General features: G+C 43.2%; 1 protein-coding gene across 1 annotated transcript in view; it reads right to left on the bottom strand.

Annotated features, from left to right (window-relative positions):
- The window catches only part of SAMHD1 (SAM and HD domain containing deoxynucleoside triphosphate triphosphohydrolase 1), a 49,310-nt gene extending 40,709 nt beyond the window's left edge, over positions 1 to 8,601 (bottom strand). Inside the window, exons 1-2 of the mRNA XM_006733646.3 lie at positions 8,297 to 8,601; positions 3,699 to 3,765 (exon numbers count right to left, since the gene is read on the bottom strand). Of these exons, the coding sequence (XP_006733709.1) occupies positions 3,699 to 3,765; positions 8,297 to 8,504 (275 nt within the window). The 5' untranslated portion in view covers positions 8,505 to 8,601. The remainder of the gene's footprint in view (positions 1 to 3,698; positions 3,766 to 8,296) is intronic.
- Between the last annotated feature and the right edge of the window lie 7,858 nt (positions 8,602 to 16,459).

Raw genomic sequence — 16,459 nt, 5'->3', positions numbered from 1 at the left:
TCAAACTTTTTTAGTACATAAATGTTCTTATCCATAGCACAGGAAAAATGCGAGTACTAGGTATAACTCATGCACAGATCAAATATATATATATGAAGGTTATAGCTTTACTTGTACCCATCTTCCTTTGTCAGTAAGCCCTCATAATGCTCAAGGTTCAATAAATAAATTTAATAGGATTTAACGTAAACAGCTCAAAATCCTATAATTCATTATCCTGTGTCATTTACACTTACTGGTCCAAGCAAGTTAGCCTGACACCTGGCTAATTATTAACAGAACCAGCAGACAAGGGGCAGAATTTACTAATCTACTAGCTAGCTAATTAGATTGAAAAATCTTATGCTCGGGCGCCTGGGTGGCTCAGTTGGTTGGGCGACTGCCTTCGGCTCAGGTCATGATCCTGGAGTCCCAGGATCGAGTCCCGCATTGGGCTCCCTGCTCAGCAGGGAGCCTGCTTCTCCCTCTGACCCTCCTCCCTCTCATGCTCTCTCTCTATCATTCTCTCTCTCTCAATAATAAATAAATAAAAATCTTTAAAAAAAAAAAAAAGAAAGAAAAATCTTATGCTCAAAGTCCTAGATAGAGTCAGAATCACTACAATTGGCCTCTATATTGTACTCTAAGACTCATGATAACTACAAAATCTAAGAATGATTTTCTTGGGATGTACAGAAGCATTATTACAGCTGATAAATCATAAAGCAGTATACCTTGTGTTTTCCTATTCCCCTACCATCCTCATCAGGTTGATGTAACAAGCACAGGGAAGTACAGGTGATCTAAAACTGAGTCAGGTTAAGTATTGTTGCACAGTTGAGTATAACCAAAAGTCACAGCATAAAATACCAAACCTAAACCAATCTCACTGCCCAATATTTTCCTGAACTAATAATAGTCATCATTTAATAAAATCCAAAAAGAAACTATTCACAAAGAAATCGCTGATGAAAGTATATAAAAATAGCCAACCAAAACCTGGTGTTTTTTTGTTTTATTTTAACAAAGGCTATAACAAAATACAGTATTTTATATATATAGTTTTGAAGATTTATTTATTCTAGAAAGAGGGGGAGAGAGCCCCTGTGTGTGAGTGGGGGGAGGGGCAGAGGGAGAGGAAGAGAAGCCTCAAGCAGACTCCCTGCCACCCAGGTGCCCCAAAATAAATAGTACTTTATTTATTTTATTTTATTTATTTATTGAGAGAGATAGTGATAGAGAGAGAGCATGAGAGGGGGAGAGTCAGAGGGAGAGGCAGACTCCCCGCTGAGCGGGGAGCCCGATGCGGGACTCGATCCCGGGACTCCAGGATCATGACCTGAGCCGAAGGCAGTTGCTTAACCAACTGAGCCACCCAGGCGCCCCAATAAATAGTACTTTAAACAAAAATTTCAAGTAGTCATGGGCTGGGGGGCCCTCAGTGGCTCAGTCGGTTGAGCCTCCGACTCTTGATTTCAGCTCAGGTCATGATCTCAGCTCAGGTCATAATCTCAGGTTGGTGAGATCCAGCCCTGTGTGGGGCTCCATGCTCAGTGGGGAATCTGTTTCTCTACCTCTCCCTCTGCTTTTTCCCCCCTTCATGCACGCGGGTGTGCCCTCTCTCTAAATAAAAATAAAGAAATAAATCCTTAAAGTAGTCACAGGCCATAGTTAGACTACAGTAAGATTTTATTTCAGTATTTCATAATTTCTGAAATCTAAAATTTCCTACAACTGATATGTACATTTAATGTACTAATGTTTCTTACTTGTTAGAAAAACCTCTTAAATCAATGGTTGATCATAAACTTGAGAAAATTTAAGTACTTGTCTAAACCAGATTCCCCCTAGAAAGCAGAGTCTAGGACAACAGCTTACATACAGGTCGCTTATTTTAGGATGTGAATCCTAGGAAAGGTGAAACAGGAAAGGAGGGGGAAAGAGTACAAGGCTATATTAATACATTGGTTGACCTGTACTACTGTTAACAATTTTGACTCGTCCTACTGGGATCTTTAAAGGCAGCTCTAGACAGCAGAATTTTGCCATAATGGAAATGTCCTATATCTGCCCTGCCCAACATGGGAGCCTCTAGCCATAAGTGGCTATTGAGCACTTGAAGTATGGCTAGGTGAGGATATTTAAATTTAATTTACATTTAATTTACTTTAATTTAAATTAATTTAAATTAAATTTTAATTTAATTAACTTTAATTTAAATTAATTTAAACATGGAGCTGGTGGCTACTGTATAGGAAAACACAGTCCTGAAAAGTCTTGCAGAATCCACCTCATAGTTATAAGGTGAGTAATAAGGCATGCCAGATAATGCTCATTTGAAATTCTATTTTGTTCACTCATGTCTCCCAAGTTCCTAGAAAAATTCCTAACACTCAGTGGGCCCTCCATAAATATTTGTTGAATAAATCAGTAGTATTTGGGTCCACAAAGTAAATGGTTCTCTTTAAAAGCAAGACTCTATTAGAGCAAATTCAATTCAATTAAAATAGTAAGCAACTATTATATCTAAGAAATAAGTAGTAAGGGGGACTTTGAGGAGACTGACGGGGCTGAAATGTGATTATGAAAGAGGCAAGATGAGGCTCTTGAAGATTCTGATCCAAAGGACATTTATTAAAATTCAAGTAAAAGTCCTAAGGTGATCTTTTCTCACAATCTGCTTCTATTATCAACTACTAAACAATAATGCATGAAGTAATTCAGTATAATCCTTTGTTTTGATTCTTTAGTTACTGTTACCACAAACAACATTTAGCTAAATGGAATTCCAGAAGGAAAAAACCTTATTTCACCACTGTTGCCAATTCTCTTAAAAAAAAAAAAAAAGTCTCCATTTTAAGGAATATTTAAATATTTGCTCCTCAGCTGTGATCTTTAAAGTGAATCCACACTAATCTAGACCCTGCAACCTCCAGCCTTATATTTACTAAGGGCCAACATGCTAATCACTTTATGTACATTGTCTCATTATTATTTTCCATTTGACAGGTGTAGAAACTGAAGAGTTAAATTACTTGTCTCAAACCATACAACCAAAAAAGGACCAAACTACTTTGGATTGCATCTTTAAATCTAACACCAGGTATATATTTCAGTCTTGAGATAACTTTAGGAAGACCTAGAAATATGTTCAAGATAAGGCTGCAGCCTTGATTTTTCTTGCCAACATTTCCGCCCTATCAGTTCTTACATATTTTATGGTGTGTATAATCCAATTATTCTGAACTTGCGAGTAAAAAGTTGATCACTGAAACTTCATGAAGGCTTGTCAGCAAAATTTTGTAAAATAGGAATCATTAGCAATATTAAACACAACATGTGCACAGTAAAACCAAGCAAACAAAAACAACTGTGCTGGGGCGCCTGGGTGGCTCAGTTGTTAAGCGTCTGCCTTCGGCTCAGGTCATGATCCCAGGGCCCTGGAATAGAGCCCCACATCAGGCTTCCTGCTCCACGGGAAGCCTGCTTCTCCCACTCCCCACGCTTGTGTTCCCTCTCTCTCTGTCAAATAAATAAATAAAATCTTAAAAAACAACAACAACAACTGTGTTAACCAGCAGGCAGGGGATTCTGTTTAAAACACTCTGTAGGTTTAAAATGAGGACAGTTAATATCGGTGATCATGTGCTTTGTCCCTCAGAGGTGAATAAAAAGGTCCTAAGTATGCTTGGCTACAAGGTGAATTTTATCATTCTTACCTTATTCCAAGACTTTCAAGATCAGACTCATTAAGATGGAGTAGTGTTAAACCTGTAATTTCATTTTCTTTGGAAGAAAAGAGAGAAAAAAGATAAAATGGTTTCAATATTTACAGCATATGCATTTTTATTTCTTTCGGTTTGGATTCTCCAGATTTTACTCAGATCAACATTTACTAGCCACCCACTCTAGGAAATGAACTGTGCTAAGTTCCACTTTTTTTTTTTTTTTTTTTGATTTTATTTATTTATGAGAGAAAGAGGGAGCACGAGCCGGGGGCTGGGAGGTGGCAGAGGGAGAGGGAGAAGCAGGCTCCCCGCTGAGCAGGGAGCCTCACTTGGGGCTTGATCCCAGGACCCCAGGATCATGACCTGAGCTGAAGGCAGACGCTTAACTGACTAAGCCACCCAGGTGCCCCTAAGTACCACTTTTTCATTTGCCACTTGGAAAGTCTTTTTTTTCTCAACATGGGGCTTGAACTCACAACCCCAGGTTCAAGAGCCACATGCTCTACTGACTGAGCCAGCCAGGTGCCCCTGCCCCTTGGAAAGTCTTCATTTTAATTAGATAACTATACCAACAGGCTTTTTTGGATAATTAAGTAAAAATTTTTAAGATTTATTTATTTATTTATTTGAGAGAGAGAGAGAGCGAGCATGCACTCCACTGAGTGCACAGCGAGGAGGGGCAGAGGGAGAGAGAGCCTTAAGCAGACTCCGCAGAGCCTGTCGCAGGCAGGGTTCAATGTCATGACCCTGAGATCAAGACCTGAGCTGAAGCCAAGAGTTGGGCGCTTAAAGGACTATACTACCCAGGCAACCCCTCAAGTGAAATTTTTTTAATTATTTGAGTAAATTATTTGCAGTGAAGTCCCAGTTGCAAAATCAGTAGCTTCCTTCTAAAACAGGTGAGGTTTGGGGAGGGTGGGGTGAATGAAGTCTAAATCTACTGTTCTTAGAATAGTCAGGTCAAAACCATAGCCTGGGGACACCTGGGTGGCTCAGTAGGTTGAGCTGCAGACTCTTGATCTTGGCTCAGGTCTTGATCTCACTTGATCCCATGATGGGCTATGTCCTGGGTGTGTAGCCTACTTAAAACACACAAAAAAGGAAGAAAGAACAATTCCAAGTTCAGTAAAATTTTATTTTGTATTTTTACTTTAGTGCTATCCTAGTTTTCTAAAAATACTCTCAATAAACTCTAAGACATATTTGAGGTGCCTGGCTGGCTCAGGCAGTAAAGTATGTGACTCTTGATCTTGAGGTTGTCAATTCGAACCCCACCTTGGGTGTAAGAGATTACTTAAATAAAAATTTTAAAAACTTCGGGAGCCTGGGTGGCTCAGTCGGTTAAGCATCCAACTCTTGATCTCAGCTCAGGTCTTTGGGTTCTGAATTCAAGCCCTGCATTGGGCTCCACACTGGGCATGAGGCCTACTTAAAAATTTTTTTTTTTTTATTTTTTAACTTAGGGGCACCTGGGTGGCTCAGTCGTTAGCGTCTGCCTTCGGCTCAGGTCCTGATCACAGAACCCTGGGATCGAGCCCCGCATCGGGCTCCCTGCTCCGTGGGAAGCCTGCTTCTCCCTCTCCCACTCCCCCTGCTTGTGTTTCCTCTCTCGTTGTCTCTCTCTGTCAAATAAATAAAATCTTAAAAAAATAAATAAATTTTTAAACTTAAAAAAACACTAATAAACTTGAAGATGTATTTTTTAAAAAAAAGACACTGAGCTATGCAATTATGTAATTTTACACAAATGGAATTATGTCATTTATAATTTATTTTTTCACACCTAAGAAGTCACGGAGATCTTTTTGGTCAATTTTATTAAACTACATCATTTTTAATGCCTGTCTTATATTCTACAATATAGATGCACCATAATATATTTAACCAATTTTTTCTGAGCCTTACGCTCAGAAATGAGGATACTGGGACGCCTGGGTGGCTCAGTTGGTTAAGCAGCTGCCTTCGGCTCAGGTCATGATCCCAGGGTCCTGGGATTGAGTCCCACATCGGGCTCCCTGCTCAGCAGGGAGCCTGCTTCTCCTTCTGCCTGCCGCTCCACCTGCTTGTGAGCTCTCTCTCTCTGACAAATAAAAATAAAATCTTAAAAAAAAAAAAAAGAAATGAGGATACCTAAATGAGCATGCCTTAAAATGAGTATACCTAAACCGATGTGATAGTTGTAAAGATTTTACCAGATAAAATATGAGAAGTGCATAGAATAGTACTTCACACAAAGTAAATGCTGAGTAAACGCTATCACTATTATGTATAACTATTATCAATGGATAGATTATTTCTACTTTTTTGCTACTTATAACCAATGGTTAAAAGAATGACCTTGAACATATTTCTTTGGACACCTGTACAATTCTATCTGTAAATTCCTACAAGTGAAATTTCCTAAGTAAAAAGGTATTACCAAACTGTCCATGGTTTGAGCCAATAGACACTTCCATCAACTTCACTGGATTACCCATTTCTCCTATTATCAGTCTTTAAATATTTTTCTATCCAGGGGCACCTGGGTGGCTCAGTAGGTTAAGTGGGATGGAGATCTCAGGGTCGTGGGATGGAGCCAGGAGTTGGGCTCTAGGCTTGGTATGGAGTTGGCTTAGGATTCTCTCTCTTCCTCTTCCTGCCCCTCCTCGCCCTGCACTCTCCAAGAATAACTAAATCTTAAAAAAATTGTTTTAATTAAAAAATAAAAATAAAGATCTTTAAAAGAAAAAAGAAATGAGCAATTGTACCACGTGGTCAGTTTTTACCAATTAAAAGCACATAGTGAGGGGTGCCTGGGTGGCTCATTCGGCTAAGAGTTTGCCTTCAGCTCAGGTCATGATCCCAGGGTGCTGGGATCCAGCCAGGTCAGACTTCCTGCTCAGCAGGGGAGTCTGCTTCTTCCTCTCCCTCTACCCAGCCCCCCTGCTCATGCGCTTGCACTCTCTCTCTCAAATAAATAAAATCTTAAAAAAAAAAAAGGATGTAGTGAATTCTGCTCGTATTAGACTGGGTTCAAGAGAACAGATGATTCTGAAGGTTGATGAATTATTCTTTAGAACACCACTGAGGGGCGCCTGGGTGGCTCAGTCGGTTAAGCGTCTGCCCTGGGCTCAGGTCATGATCCCAGGGTCCTGGGATGGAGCCCCACGTTAGGCTCCCTGCTCAGCAGGGAGCCTGCTCTTCCCTCTCCCCACTCATGCTCTCTGTCACTATTTCTGTCTCTTTCTCAAATATATAAATAAAATCTTAAAAAAAAAAAAAAAGAACACCACTGAAACAGAGAGCCAATAACATAATCAATTATATTTTGGAGACAGAAAATATAAAACTACTTCATTCCCACCTACTGCTATTCAGAGAAAAATTCCATCCAGAGTGGAGGAAAACCAAAGGGGAGAGAAGAAAACAGAAGTACAACTTCCGACACCATCAGCTATTTTTTTAAGCCTTCAAACAGTTAAAGTTCCTCCCACCCTAGACAAATGGGACTCCACCCCATAACTGCAGAAGTGTACTAAATTTGTAAATGATACCACCTTCCTATAGAACACTTCAGAGGATAAGACAGAGAGAGGGTAAGCTTCATATCCATTAGGGAAAGTTGAGTAGATTTCAGGTGGATGGATATTTGACTTGAGCCCATTGCTTAAAACTCACAACCCACACATCTCCCCATGTGATGTGGCCAAGGTGGGGACTGCTGAGAGTCCAGTGGTCAGCTGAACAACCCTAGTGTTCAGATTTAACTAGGGAAACTGATTTTGGAGAGCAAAACATCAACATTACCAAGCTCTACAAGTACGGTCAACAAACATATTGAGCCCTACTGGGATGCTATGGTAAGGCAATGGGGATTCCGGGATTAACAAAACATGTCCCCACTCCCTTAGGAAAACCCCGCCCTGACAGATGATGGGAAGAAACTGAAACTTAAGAGCAGCAGCACATACTCTAAGTGGCAAGTGTTCAAGGAGCTGCAGCTGTAGCACGGAGGGGTCTCCTGAGCCCGGTGCGCCTGAATGACAGGTCTGGGGAAAACGTTCTTCTAAGAATAGGAACCGAGTCTCGCCCGCCCGGCGCTGCGGTGGCAAGTTCCCGAAGAAACCCAGCAGCATCAGGCCAGGGGCCCCACCCAAGTTCACAGTCCCCAAAGTCGGCTTTCTTCCAGCTGGTCCCCAACCCCAGAAGCCCCATTTCTCCTTCCTCCATCTCAGGGTGCACTCCTGGGCGCCCCTTCTGTACCTCCCCGCGCCTGGTCTCTCCTCCCCGCCTCAGGTTTCCGTTCTCAGCCGCAAGTCATTCCTCCCGAGGCGCCCCCCGCCTCAGGTCCACCCCTGCGGGTGCCTCCCCGCGCAGGTCTCCCTTCCCTGCTTCAGGGCCCCTGCTCAGGACGGCTCTCCGCCTCAGGTCAACCCTGGCTCGGCGCCTCAGGAACACCCCTTTGGTACCTCCCGGAGCAAGTCTCCCTTCCCCACTTCGGGTCCTCTTTGAGGCCCCCAGCTCACTGCCCCAGGGCGCCCTCTCCTCAGGCCCGCAGTCTCCGCCTCGGGTCGCCATCCCCCGGCCCCTCAGCCCTCTAGCCCTGCTACCTCGGAAACGGTCCAGCAGTCGGGGATCACTGAAGCCACTGCGCTTTAGGAAGCAGCACACCTGCTCCGGGCCCCAGGTCTGGTGATTTGGGCGGAGTTCGGGGCTCGGGGACGTCTCCGCCGCCGCAGAACGGATGTTTGGCGGCGTTCTTGGGCTGCCATCGCATCGGGGTCGCTTGAAGGGCTGTTGCGAGTCCGCTCCCTGCATGTCTAAAACCACCGCCGGCACAGCACAGTCAAGAACCGCGGCGCTTGGACGGCGCGCAAGCGCACTGACTGCCGGTCGCGGAGGACGAGTCCGCACAGCACTGCCAGCCTACTGGCCTCCCGCGCAGGCGTACTGACAGCTCAGACCTTGGGGCCAGGCAGCCCAGCCACTTCAGCCACCAGGCCCCCGTGCGCAGGCGCAATGACAGCCCAATGGTCCTCAATAGGTCCCGGAGTTCACAGAAAGGGAGCGACTAGAAGCAGAGCCAAGGGCGTGCTATTAAGGAGGTGAGGAAAGACTGTACCTAGGACCCGTGGAAGTCCCGGCACAGTCCGGAGCAGGGGCTCTTCTGGTGAATTGAGGGTGCCTTCCTCCAAATGAGTATCCCAGATATACCCTTGGCCGTGTTGCAGATGCCCCAAACTTAAAGAAACCTAAAAGGCCATCAAGCTGGCCATCTTCCCAGTTAGAGAAAAATGGGCAAGAAGCTGATCTGGAAGACCCTGGAATGATTTCAAATCTGATATGAAGGTAGTCTTGCATTTCACAAGTTCTACAGTATTGCTGGGCAGTTAGAGGGCCCTGGGGGTGCCTCTCCATGAATCTTTTTTTTTTTAAGTAACGTATAATGTATTATTCAGGGGTATAGGTCTGTGATTCATCAGTCTTACACATATCCATGAACTCTTATCTTCAGGTTTCCATACAGAAGTAGACTTCAAACTTCTCTCCAAAAGAATCCTCAACCCCTCTCTCCACCCCGACTCCCTGCCCAGAGGAAAGGAAGTGGCCAATCTGATTATGTGAAACAAAATTCACCTGAGGAGATTTGAAGATCTAACTGGCTTTATTCATGTAATTTTATTTTTTTTTAAGCTTTTTTATTTTTTATTAGAGAGAGAGAGAGCACAAGCAGTGCGAGCGGCAGGCAGAGGGAGAGGGAGAAGCAGACTCCCCGCTCAGCAGGGAGCCCGATGTGGGGCTTGATCCCAGGATCCCGGGATCATGACCTGATCATGACACTTAACCGACTGAGCCACCCAGGCGCCCCTAAGTGGCTTTAATCAGTGACTCACGAATAGGGCAGCATCCCATCTAGTGAGGACAAAGGAGATCTGAGGAACTGTACAAAATGGAAGGTTTTTAAAGGCAGAAAGGGGGTAAGACAAGGAAGTCATAGCAAAAGAAAGAATTATTTTAGGCAGAGTCCCCCAGCTTTGGAGAAAGGCAGGAGTCTACCAGGCTCCTGCCTCACCAGTGCTGGCCAGGAAATTCCAGACTGGTTAAAGATCACAGTCCTGGGAAAGGCTGAAACTGCAATTAGGTTAGATATTAAGTCTTGGTTTGCTGATGTGGGGCTTAGCACAGGTGACTTCATTTTGGACCTTTTTCTTTTTCAACATTACTTAAAGCTTATCTTCAAGGACTTTTACCACCTGGTGGTAACAGCCTGTAAAATTGAGAGGCATGTCCCCATCACGTTAATCACTTAGGGGCAAGACCAAACTTCCCTATAAATCCTAGGGCATGCAGTTAATTGGTAATAGGACCACTACTACCACCACTAAAGCCAATATACTGCCCCATCAGCCCAGCCATAGACCCATCTAGGGGATAAAGGATGAATAAGACAGGGGCACCTGGCTGGCTCAGTAAGTAGAGCATGCAACTCTTGATCCCAGGGGTCATGAGTTTGAGCCCCACGTTGGGTATAGAGATTATTTTAAAAAGCAAAACAAAACATGTAATTGAAAAAAAAAGGATGAAGGAAACAGATTATCATTAAGCAGTATGAACTAGTGGTCTGGTAGAGAGCAAAATATCCTTTTTTCTTTTTTAAAAGCAATCTCTGGGTGATAGACATTGGGGAGGGTATGTGCTATGGTGAGCGCTGTGAATTGTGCAAGACTGTTGAATCACAGATCTGTACCTCTGAAACAAATAATGCAATATATGTTAAGAAAAAAAAAAACGATAGCAGGAGGGGAAGAATGAAGGGGGGGAAATCGGAGGGGGAGATGAACCATGAGAGACGATGGACTCTGAAAAATAAACTGAGGGTTCTAGAGGGGAGGGGGGTGGGAGGATGGGTTAGCCTGGTGATGGGTATTAAAGAGGGCACGTTCTGCATGGAGCACTGGGTGTTATGCACAAACAATGAATCATGGAACACTACATCAAAAACTAATGATGTAATGTATGGTGATTAACATAATAAAAAATTAAAAAAATAAAAGCAATCTCTATACTCAATGTGGGGCTCGAACTCACAACCCTGAGATCAAGTGCATGCTCTACTGAGCCGGCTGGTCACCCCATAAAATATTCTTAGCATACGCTTAGAGCTTTACTCTGATGCTGGGCACTGTTCTAAGGGTTTTACAAATATTAATTAATGTATGTATAATAACAACCCTAGGGTGTAAGGAACTGAGATACAGAAAAATAAGTAAATAGTTTGTTCATGGTCACACAGCTAGTAAGTGATGAAGCCTGGATTCAAACCCAGACAATCTAGCGTGGCTCCAAAGTCCATGCTCTTAATCACTTGCTAACTATTGCTTGTTAATGGGAATTTTGAAATAAAATTATTTTATATTAGTTAACTCAAAATTTTCAATTACTCCCCTTTTCCCAAAGACCCAAGGAGGAAAGTATAGAGGGGCGAACTTGCCCTCCATCTGCACAGAAGGGCCAGGCTCAGCAAAACACGCCCTTAAGCCCCAGAATGATTTGAGAAAAGAACAGAGAGTTGCCAAGACCTGTGAAACCCAAACAAAGGGGTAAAAGAGACAATGAATAACCTATGAATGAAAGCCTATTTTAACTTGGAAATGGCTGGCTTGGAGACTTGTATTTTTTTAGACTTGTGGGAAAATCTGCCCTGATTGCAAAGTTTCCTTGGCAGTAGAAGGTGGTATAAAGCAGGGTTTTAAATTTAATCAACTGGGTTTGTTCAAAGCAGTTGCTTTTGAGAACTTTAATTTTCTGTTTATGTTTGTTCAAGAGTGTCATTTAATGCCATGTTTATTATTTTCCTCCTCATCCCCTACTTTCTAGGGGTCCTAGATCTTGCACAAGGTGGTCGGTTACTTGCTCAAGGTCACATGGCTGGTAAGTGACAGAATGGAGATTTGAAGCTGACTCCAAAACTTCAGTGCTTTCCAGTTTACCAGGTCAGTGACCTCTACTCACAGTCCTGGTGATCTTGTTCCATCTCGTCTTTCCACAACATGGGAACAGTTACCTCCTTGACATAGGCCCTGTGCTCTGGTCATGTTGAAAGAAAGGACGGCTCAGCCTCTCCTCTGATGTCAAACTTGCCATAGTTCAGACTAGAAAAAACTGTAATTTCAATTAACTAAAAGCCCATTGCTTCATGACCTTGAATATACCCAGGAATTTTTCCCTGCCCTTACCTAGCTACCTTCCATCCACCCAGCTGAGCTGGGCAATTTTATTTCTGTCAGCATTAACCATGTGGTTTTAAATCTCTCCACAGCTTCCTCTTCAACCATTGCTGCTGGTTCTCAATGCTAGCTGTCACTCTCTGTTTCACTTCCTCTTCACCCTTCACTGAACCTAGCCTCCTCAAGACATTCTTTTATTTTTTTTAACATTTGCCGCAAATCCCAAAGCCAAGCCAAAATTCTTTTTTTTTTTTTTTTAAGATTTTATTTTCATGTAAGCTCTACACCTGACGTGGAGCTCAAACTCACAACACTGAGAACAAGAGTGGCACGATCCACCAACTAAGCCAGCCTCCAAGCCAAAATTCTTTTAAAAAAATAATAATTCATTTTCTCATCTGATAAAAATAACGCTCAAGAAGGAAAACTTGGAAAGCAAAATGTGTATATATGCAAAGATCACTTCCTGGTAGGTGCTCCATAAATCATTTTTTAAAAAGATTTTATTTATTTATTTGTTGGCGAGAGAGAGAGGGCACAAGCCCAGGGGGAGCGGCAGGCAGAGGGAGAAAGCAGGCTTCCCGCTGAGCAGGGAGCCTGATGTGGGACTCGATTCCAGGACCCTGGGATGATGACCTGAGCCGAAGGCAGATGCTTAACCAACTGAGTCACCCAGGCATCCCCATAAACCTTTTTCTGTTCATAAATGTAAAAACTTATCTCCAGGTCTGGGAATTCTTTGAAAAAAGAGACCTTGCAGAATGACGATAGTTACCATATTTGAGTACCTGCTATGAGTCAGAACTTGCAGAATGACAGTAGTTACTATATTTGAGTACCTGCTGTGAGTCAGACATGTGCTTTACTTTATATCCATAATTTTTTTTAAAGATTTTATTTATTTATTTGACAGAGAGAGAGATAGCAATAGCAGGAACACAAGCAGGGGGAGAGGGAGAAGGAGAAGCAGGCCTCCCGCCGAGCAGGGAGCCTGATGCGGGGCTCGATCCCAGGACCCTGGGATTATGACCTGAGCCGAAGGCAGACGCTTAACAACTGAGCCACCCAAGCGCCCCTATATCCATTATTTCTAATCCTTATAACAACCTCAGTCAATAGGTATTATACTAGTTAGACTTATTTGGTTATAGATACATTCACCCATTCATTCAAGAAATATATCTTTTTTGGGGTACCTGCTTCTCCCTCTCCTCTGCCTGCTGCTCCCCCTGCTTGTATGTGCTCTCTCTCTCTCTGTCAAATAAAAAATTTATTTATTTATTTGACAGAGAGAGAGAGTTTGAGCAGAGGGAGGGGAAGAGGGAGAGGGAGAGAGATTCTCAAGTGGACTCCCTACTGAGCACAGAGCCCAACACAGGATGCAATCCCAGGACCCTGAGATCATGATCTGAGCCAAAATCAAGAGTTGGACAAGTAGCTGACTGAGCCACTCAGGTGCCCCAAGAAATATTAATATTTACTGGGTACTTACTGATTTGCCTGGCACCTGAGACACAGCAGTGAACAAAAGAAACAGAAATCCCTACCCTAGTGAAACCCATATTTCTAGTTGGGGTAGACTGGCAGTGAATAATAATATAATTAACAGTAGTAAACGGGCGCCTGGGTGGCTCAGTTAAGCTTCTGCCTTCAGCTCAGGTCATGATCTCAGGGTCCTGGGATCGAGCCTCGCGTGGGGCTCCCTGCTCAGCAGGGAGTCTCTTCTCCCTCTCCCTTTAACCTTCCCCCAACTTGTGCACTCTCTCTCTTTCTCTCAGTTAAATAAATAAATCTTAAAAAAAAAACCAAAAAACAAAAACAGTAGTAAACATATTAGAAGTTAGTGATGTGGAAAAAAATTTAAGAGGAGTGGAGGGGGACAGAGTCACAGTTCTGAATAGGGTAGTCATAATAGGCCTTTTGAGAAAGTGTCATTTAAGCAGAGACTTGAAGGAGATGAAATGAAAGAAAGTCTCTGCTCCTCCAGTTCCAACAGAATAACTTCAACAAGCCTGGATTGTGTTCATTCCTGGACCAATTGCTGTGTTATAAGATAATTGACCCAATTAGGTCACATGTTACCCCTTGGGTGAAGGCAAGATCTAGTACAGGAAGAAGAGAATTGGTTCTGAACAAAGACCCTAAGTGTAGTTATACTCATTTAACATGGAAGGAACTGAAGCTCAGAGAGGTGAAATGACTTGCCCAGGGTCACACACATGTATTAAGTGCTTTGGGATTTGAACTCAGCTCTTCCAGAAGAACCATTATTCTTGGGGTGCCTGGGTGGCGCAGTCGAGCAGCCGAATCTTGGGTTCAGCTCAGGTCTGGTTCTCAGGGTCATGAGATTGAGCCCCATGTCGGGCTCCGCTCTCAGCATGGAGTCTGCTTAAGACTCTCTGTACCTCGCCCTCTGCTCTCCTCTGAATAAATAAATAAATCTTTATTTAAAAATATTTTTTTTATTATGGGGTGCCTGGGTGGTTCAGTCGTTGGGCATCTGCCTTCAGCTTGGATCATGATCCCAGGGTCCTGGGATTGAGCCCCGCATCAGGCTCCCTGCTCTGCAGGAAGCCTGCTTCTCCTTCTCCCACTCCCCCTGCTTGTGTTCCTTTTCTTGCTGTGTCTCTCTCTGTCAAATATAAAATCTTAAAAAAAAAAAATTTTTTTTTTATTATGTAATGTTAGTCACCATACAGTACATCATTAGTTTTTGATGTAGTGTTCCATGATTCGTTGTTTGCGTATAACACCCAGTGCTCCATGCAATACTTGCCCTCCTTAATTACCCATCACTGGGCTAACCCATCCCCCCACCCGAAATAAATCTTTAAAAAAAAAACAAAACAAATATTGTTCTTTTCTGCAGTTTGAGCTGGGTACTGGTTCTATTGCTTTTAGGCATTGACAGGGACAGGCCATCCCAATCTAGACTCCCTGTAACTGGCTCAATGTTTGGGGAGATGTGACAATGTATTTGGGGGTTAGGATGCTCAGACACATAAAGGAGTGGCCAGACTTCAGGGACTGGGGTACCACTAGGCAAAAATAACTTATGGATCCTTTTTTTTTTTTTTTAAGTAAACTCTATGCCCACTGTGGGGCTCAAACTCATAACCCCAAGATCAAGAGTCACATGCTCTATTGACTGAGCCAGCCAGGTGGCCCGCTCATCTCATAGATCCTTTTATTTATTTATTTTTTACTTTTTAAAGGATTTATTTTTTTAAGATATTTTTATTTTTTTTTAAATGGAAGTTGGTCAGTTTTTTGTTTTTAAAAATTATTTATTTATTTATTTGAAAGAGAGAGAGAGAGAGAGACAGCGAGAGAGGGAACACAAGCAGGGGGAGTGGGAGAGGGAGAAGCAGGCTTCCCATGGAGTAGGGAGCCCGATGCGGGGCTCGATCCCAGGACCCTGGGATCATGACCTGAGCCGAAGGCAGACGCTTAACGACTGGGCCATCCAGGCGCCTCTTTAAGATATTTTTAAAAGTAATCTCCACACCCAGTCCAGGGCTCCAACCCACAACAACCTTGAGATCAAAAGTTGCACACTCCACCAACTGAGCCAGCCAGGCCCTCTAGATCTTGGGTCTTTGATAAGAATACTCAGCTAACCCAAGAGTTCACTCCATCTTTGTACTTCTAACTTCATGAGCCTATAAACTTCCTTAGTTTTTAGGCCAGTTTAAGTTGAATTATCTCTTTTGTGTGTGTGTGTGCTTTGAATCTTTGGATTTTCTCTCATTTGTAGCTGAAAGCATCCCTGATATACTTCATAACTTTAACATCTGAGAGGGCTGATTTTTTTCCTTGGTGTGACATTTGTATCTAGACTAATTTAGTCTGATTCCTCATCACTCATGTCCTACTATCCCTAGTGAATACCACTATCTGTCAGCCAAATTCACAAAGATCTTTGCCTCTGAGAAAGTTCTTGCCACTCACTGAGTGGGCCCACATTGTTATGGACTGAATTGTGTCCCCCCAGAATCCCCAGTCCCCAGTGTGGCAGGGCTTTGTCTGTCTGTCTGTCTATCTATCTATTTTAGGCTCTACTCTCAACATGGGGCTTGAACTCAGGATCCCGAGATTAAGAGTTGTACTCGGGATGGCTGGGTGGCTTAGTCACTTTAGTGTCTGCCGTTGGCTCAGGTCATGATCTCAGAGTCCTGGGATCGAGTCCATATCAGGCTCCTTGCTCAGCAGGGGAGCCTGCTTCTCCCTCTACCTGCTGCTGCCCTTGCTTGTGCTCTCTCTCTCTCTCTCTTTCCAATAAATAAATAAATAAAATCTTAAAAAAAAAAAAAATAGAGTTGCATGATGTACTTACTGAGCCAGCCAGGTACCCCTGACCTTTTTAAGGGAGTAATTAAAGTTAAATACAGTCATACAAGTCGGCTCCTAATCCAACAGAACTGATGTCCTTATAAGGAGGTGGCACCAGAGATCTCTGAGGCTGGATGCTTGGTTCCTGGACCTATTTTGAAAGCATAAGCAGTGTAAAAGTTATATTAGTTATACCATTAATTTAGCTGTACA

Source organism: Leptonychotes weddellii, chromosome 10, assembly GCF_054177405.1.
Source record: "Leptonychotes weddellii isolate Sample4059 chromosome 10, ASM5417740v2, whole genome shotgun sequence".
NCBI lineage: Eukaryota > Metazoa > Chordata > Mammalia > Carnivora > Phocidae > Leptonychotes > Leptonychotes weddellii.
The sequence above is the reverse complement of the archived record's forward strand: the minus strand, read 5'-3'. Positions and strand labels throughout refer to the sequence as shown.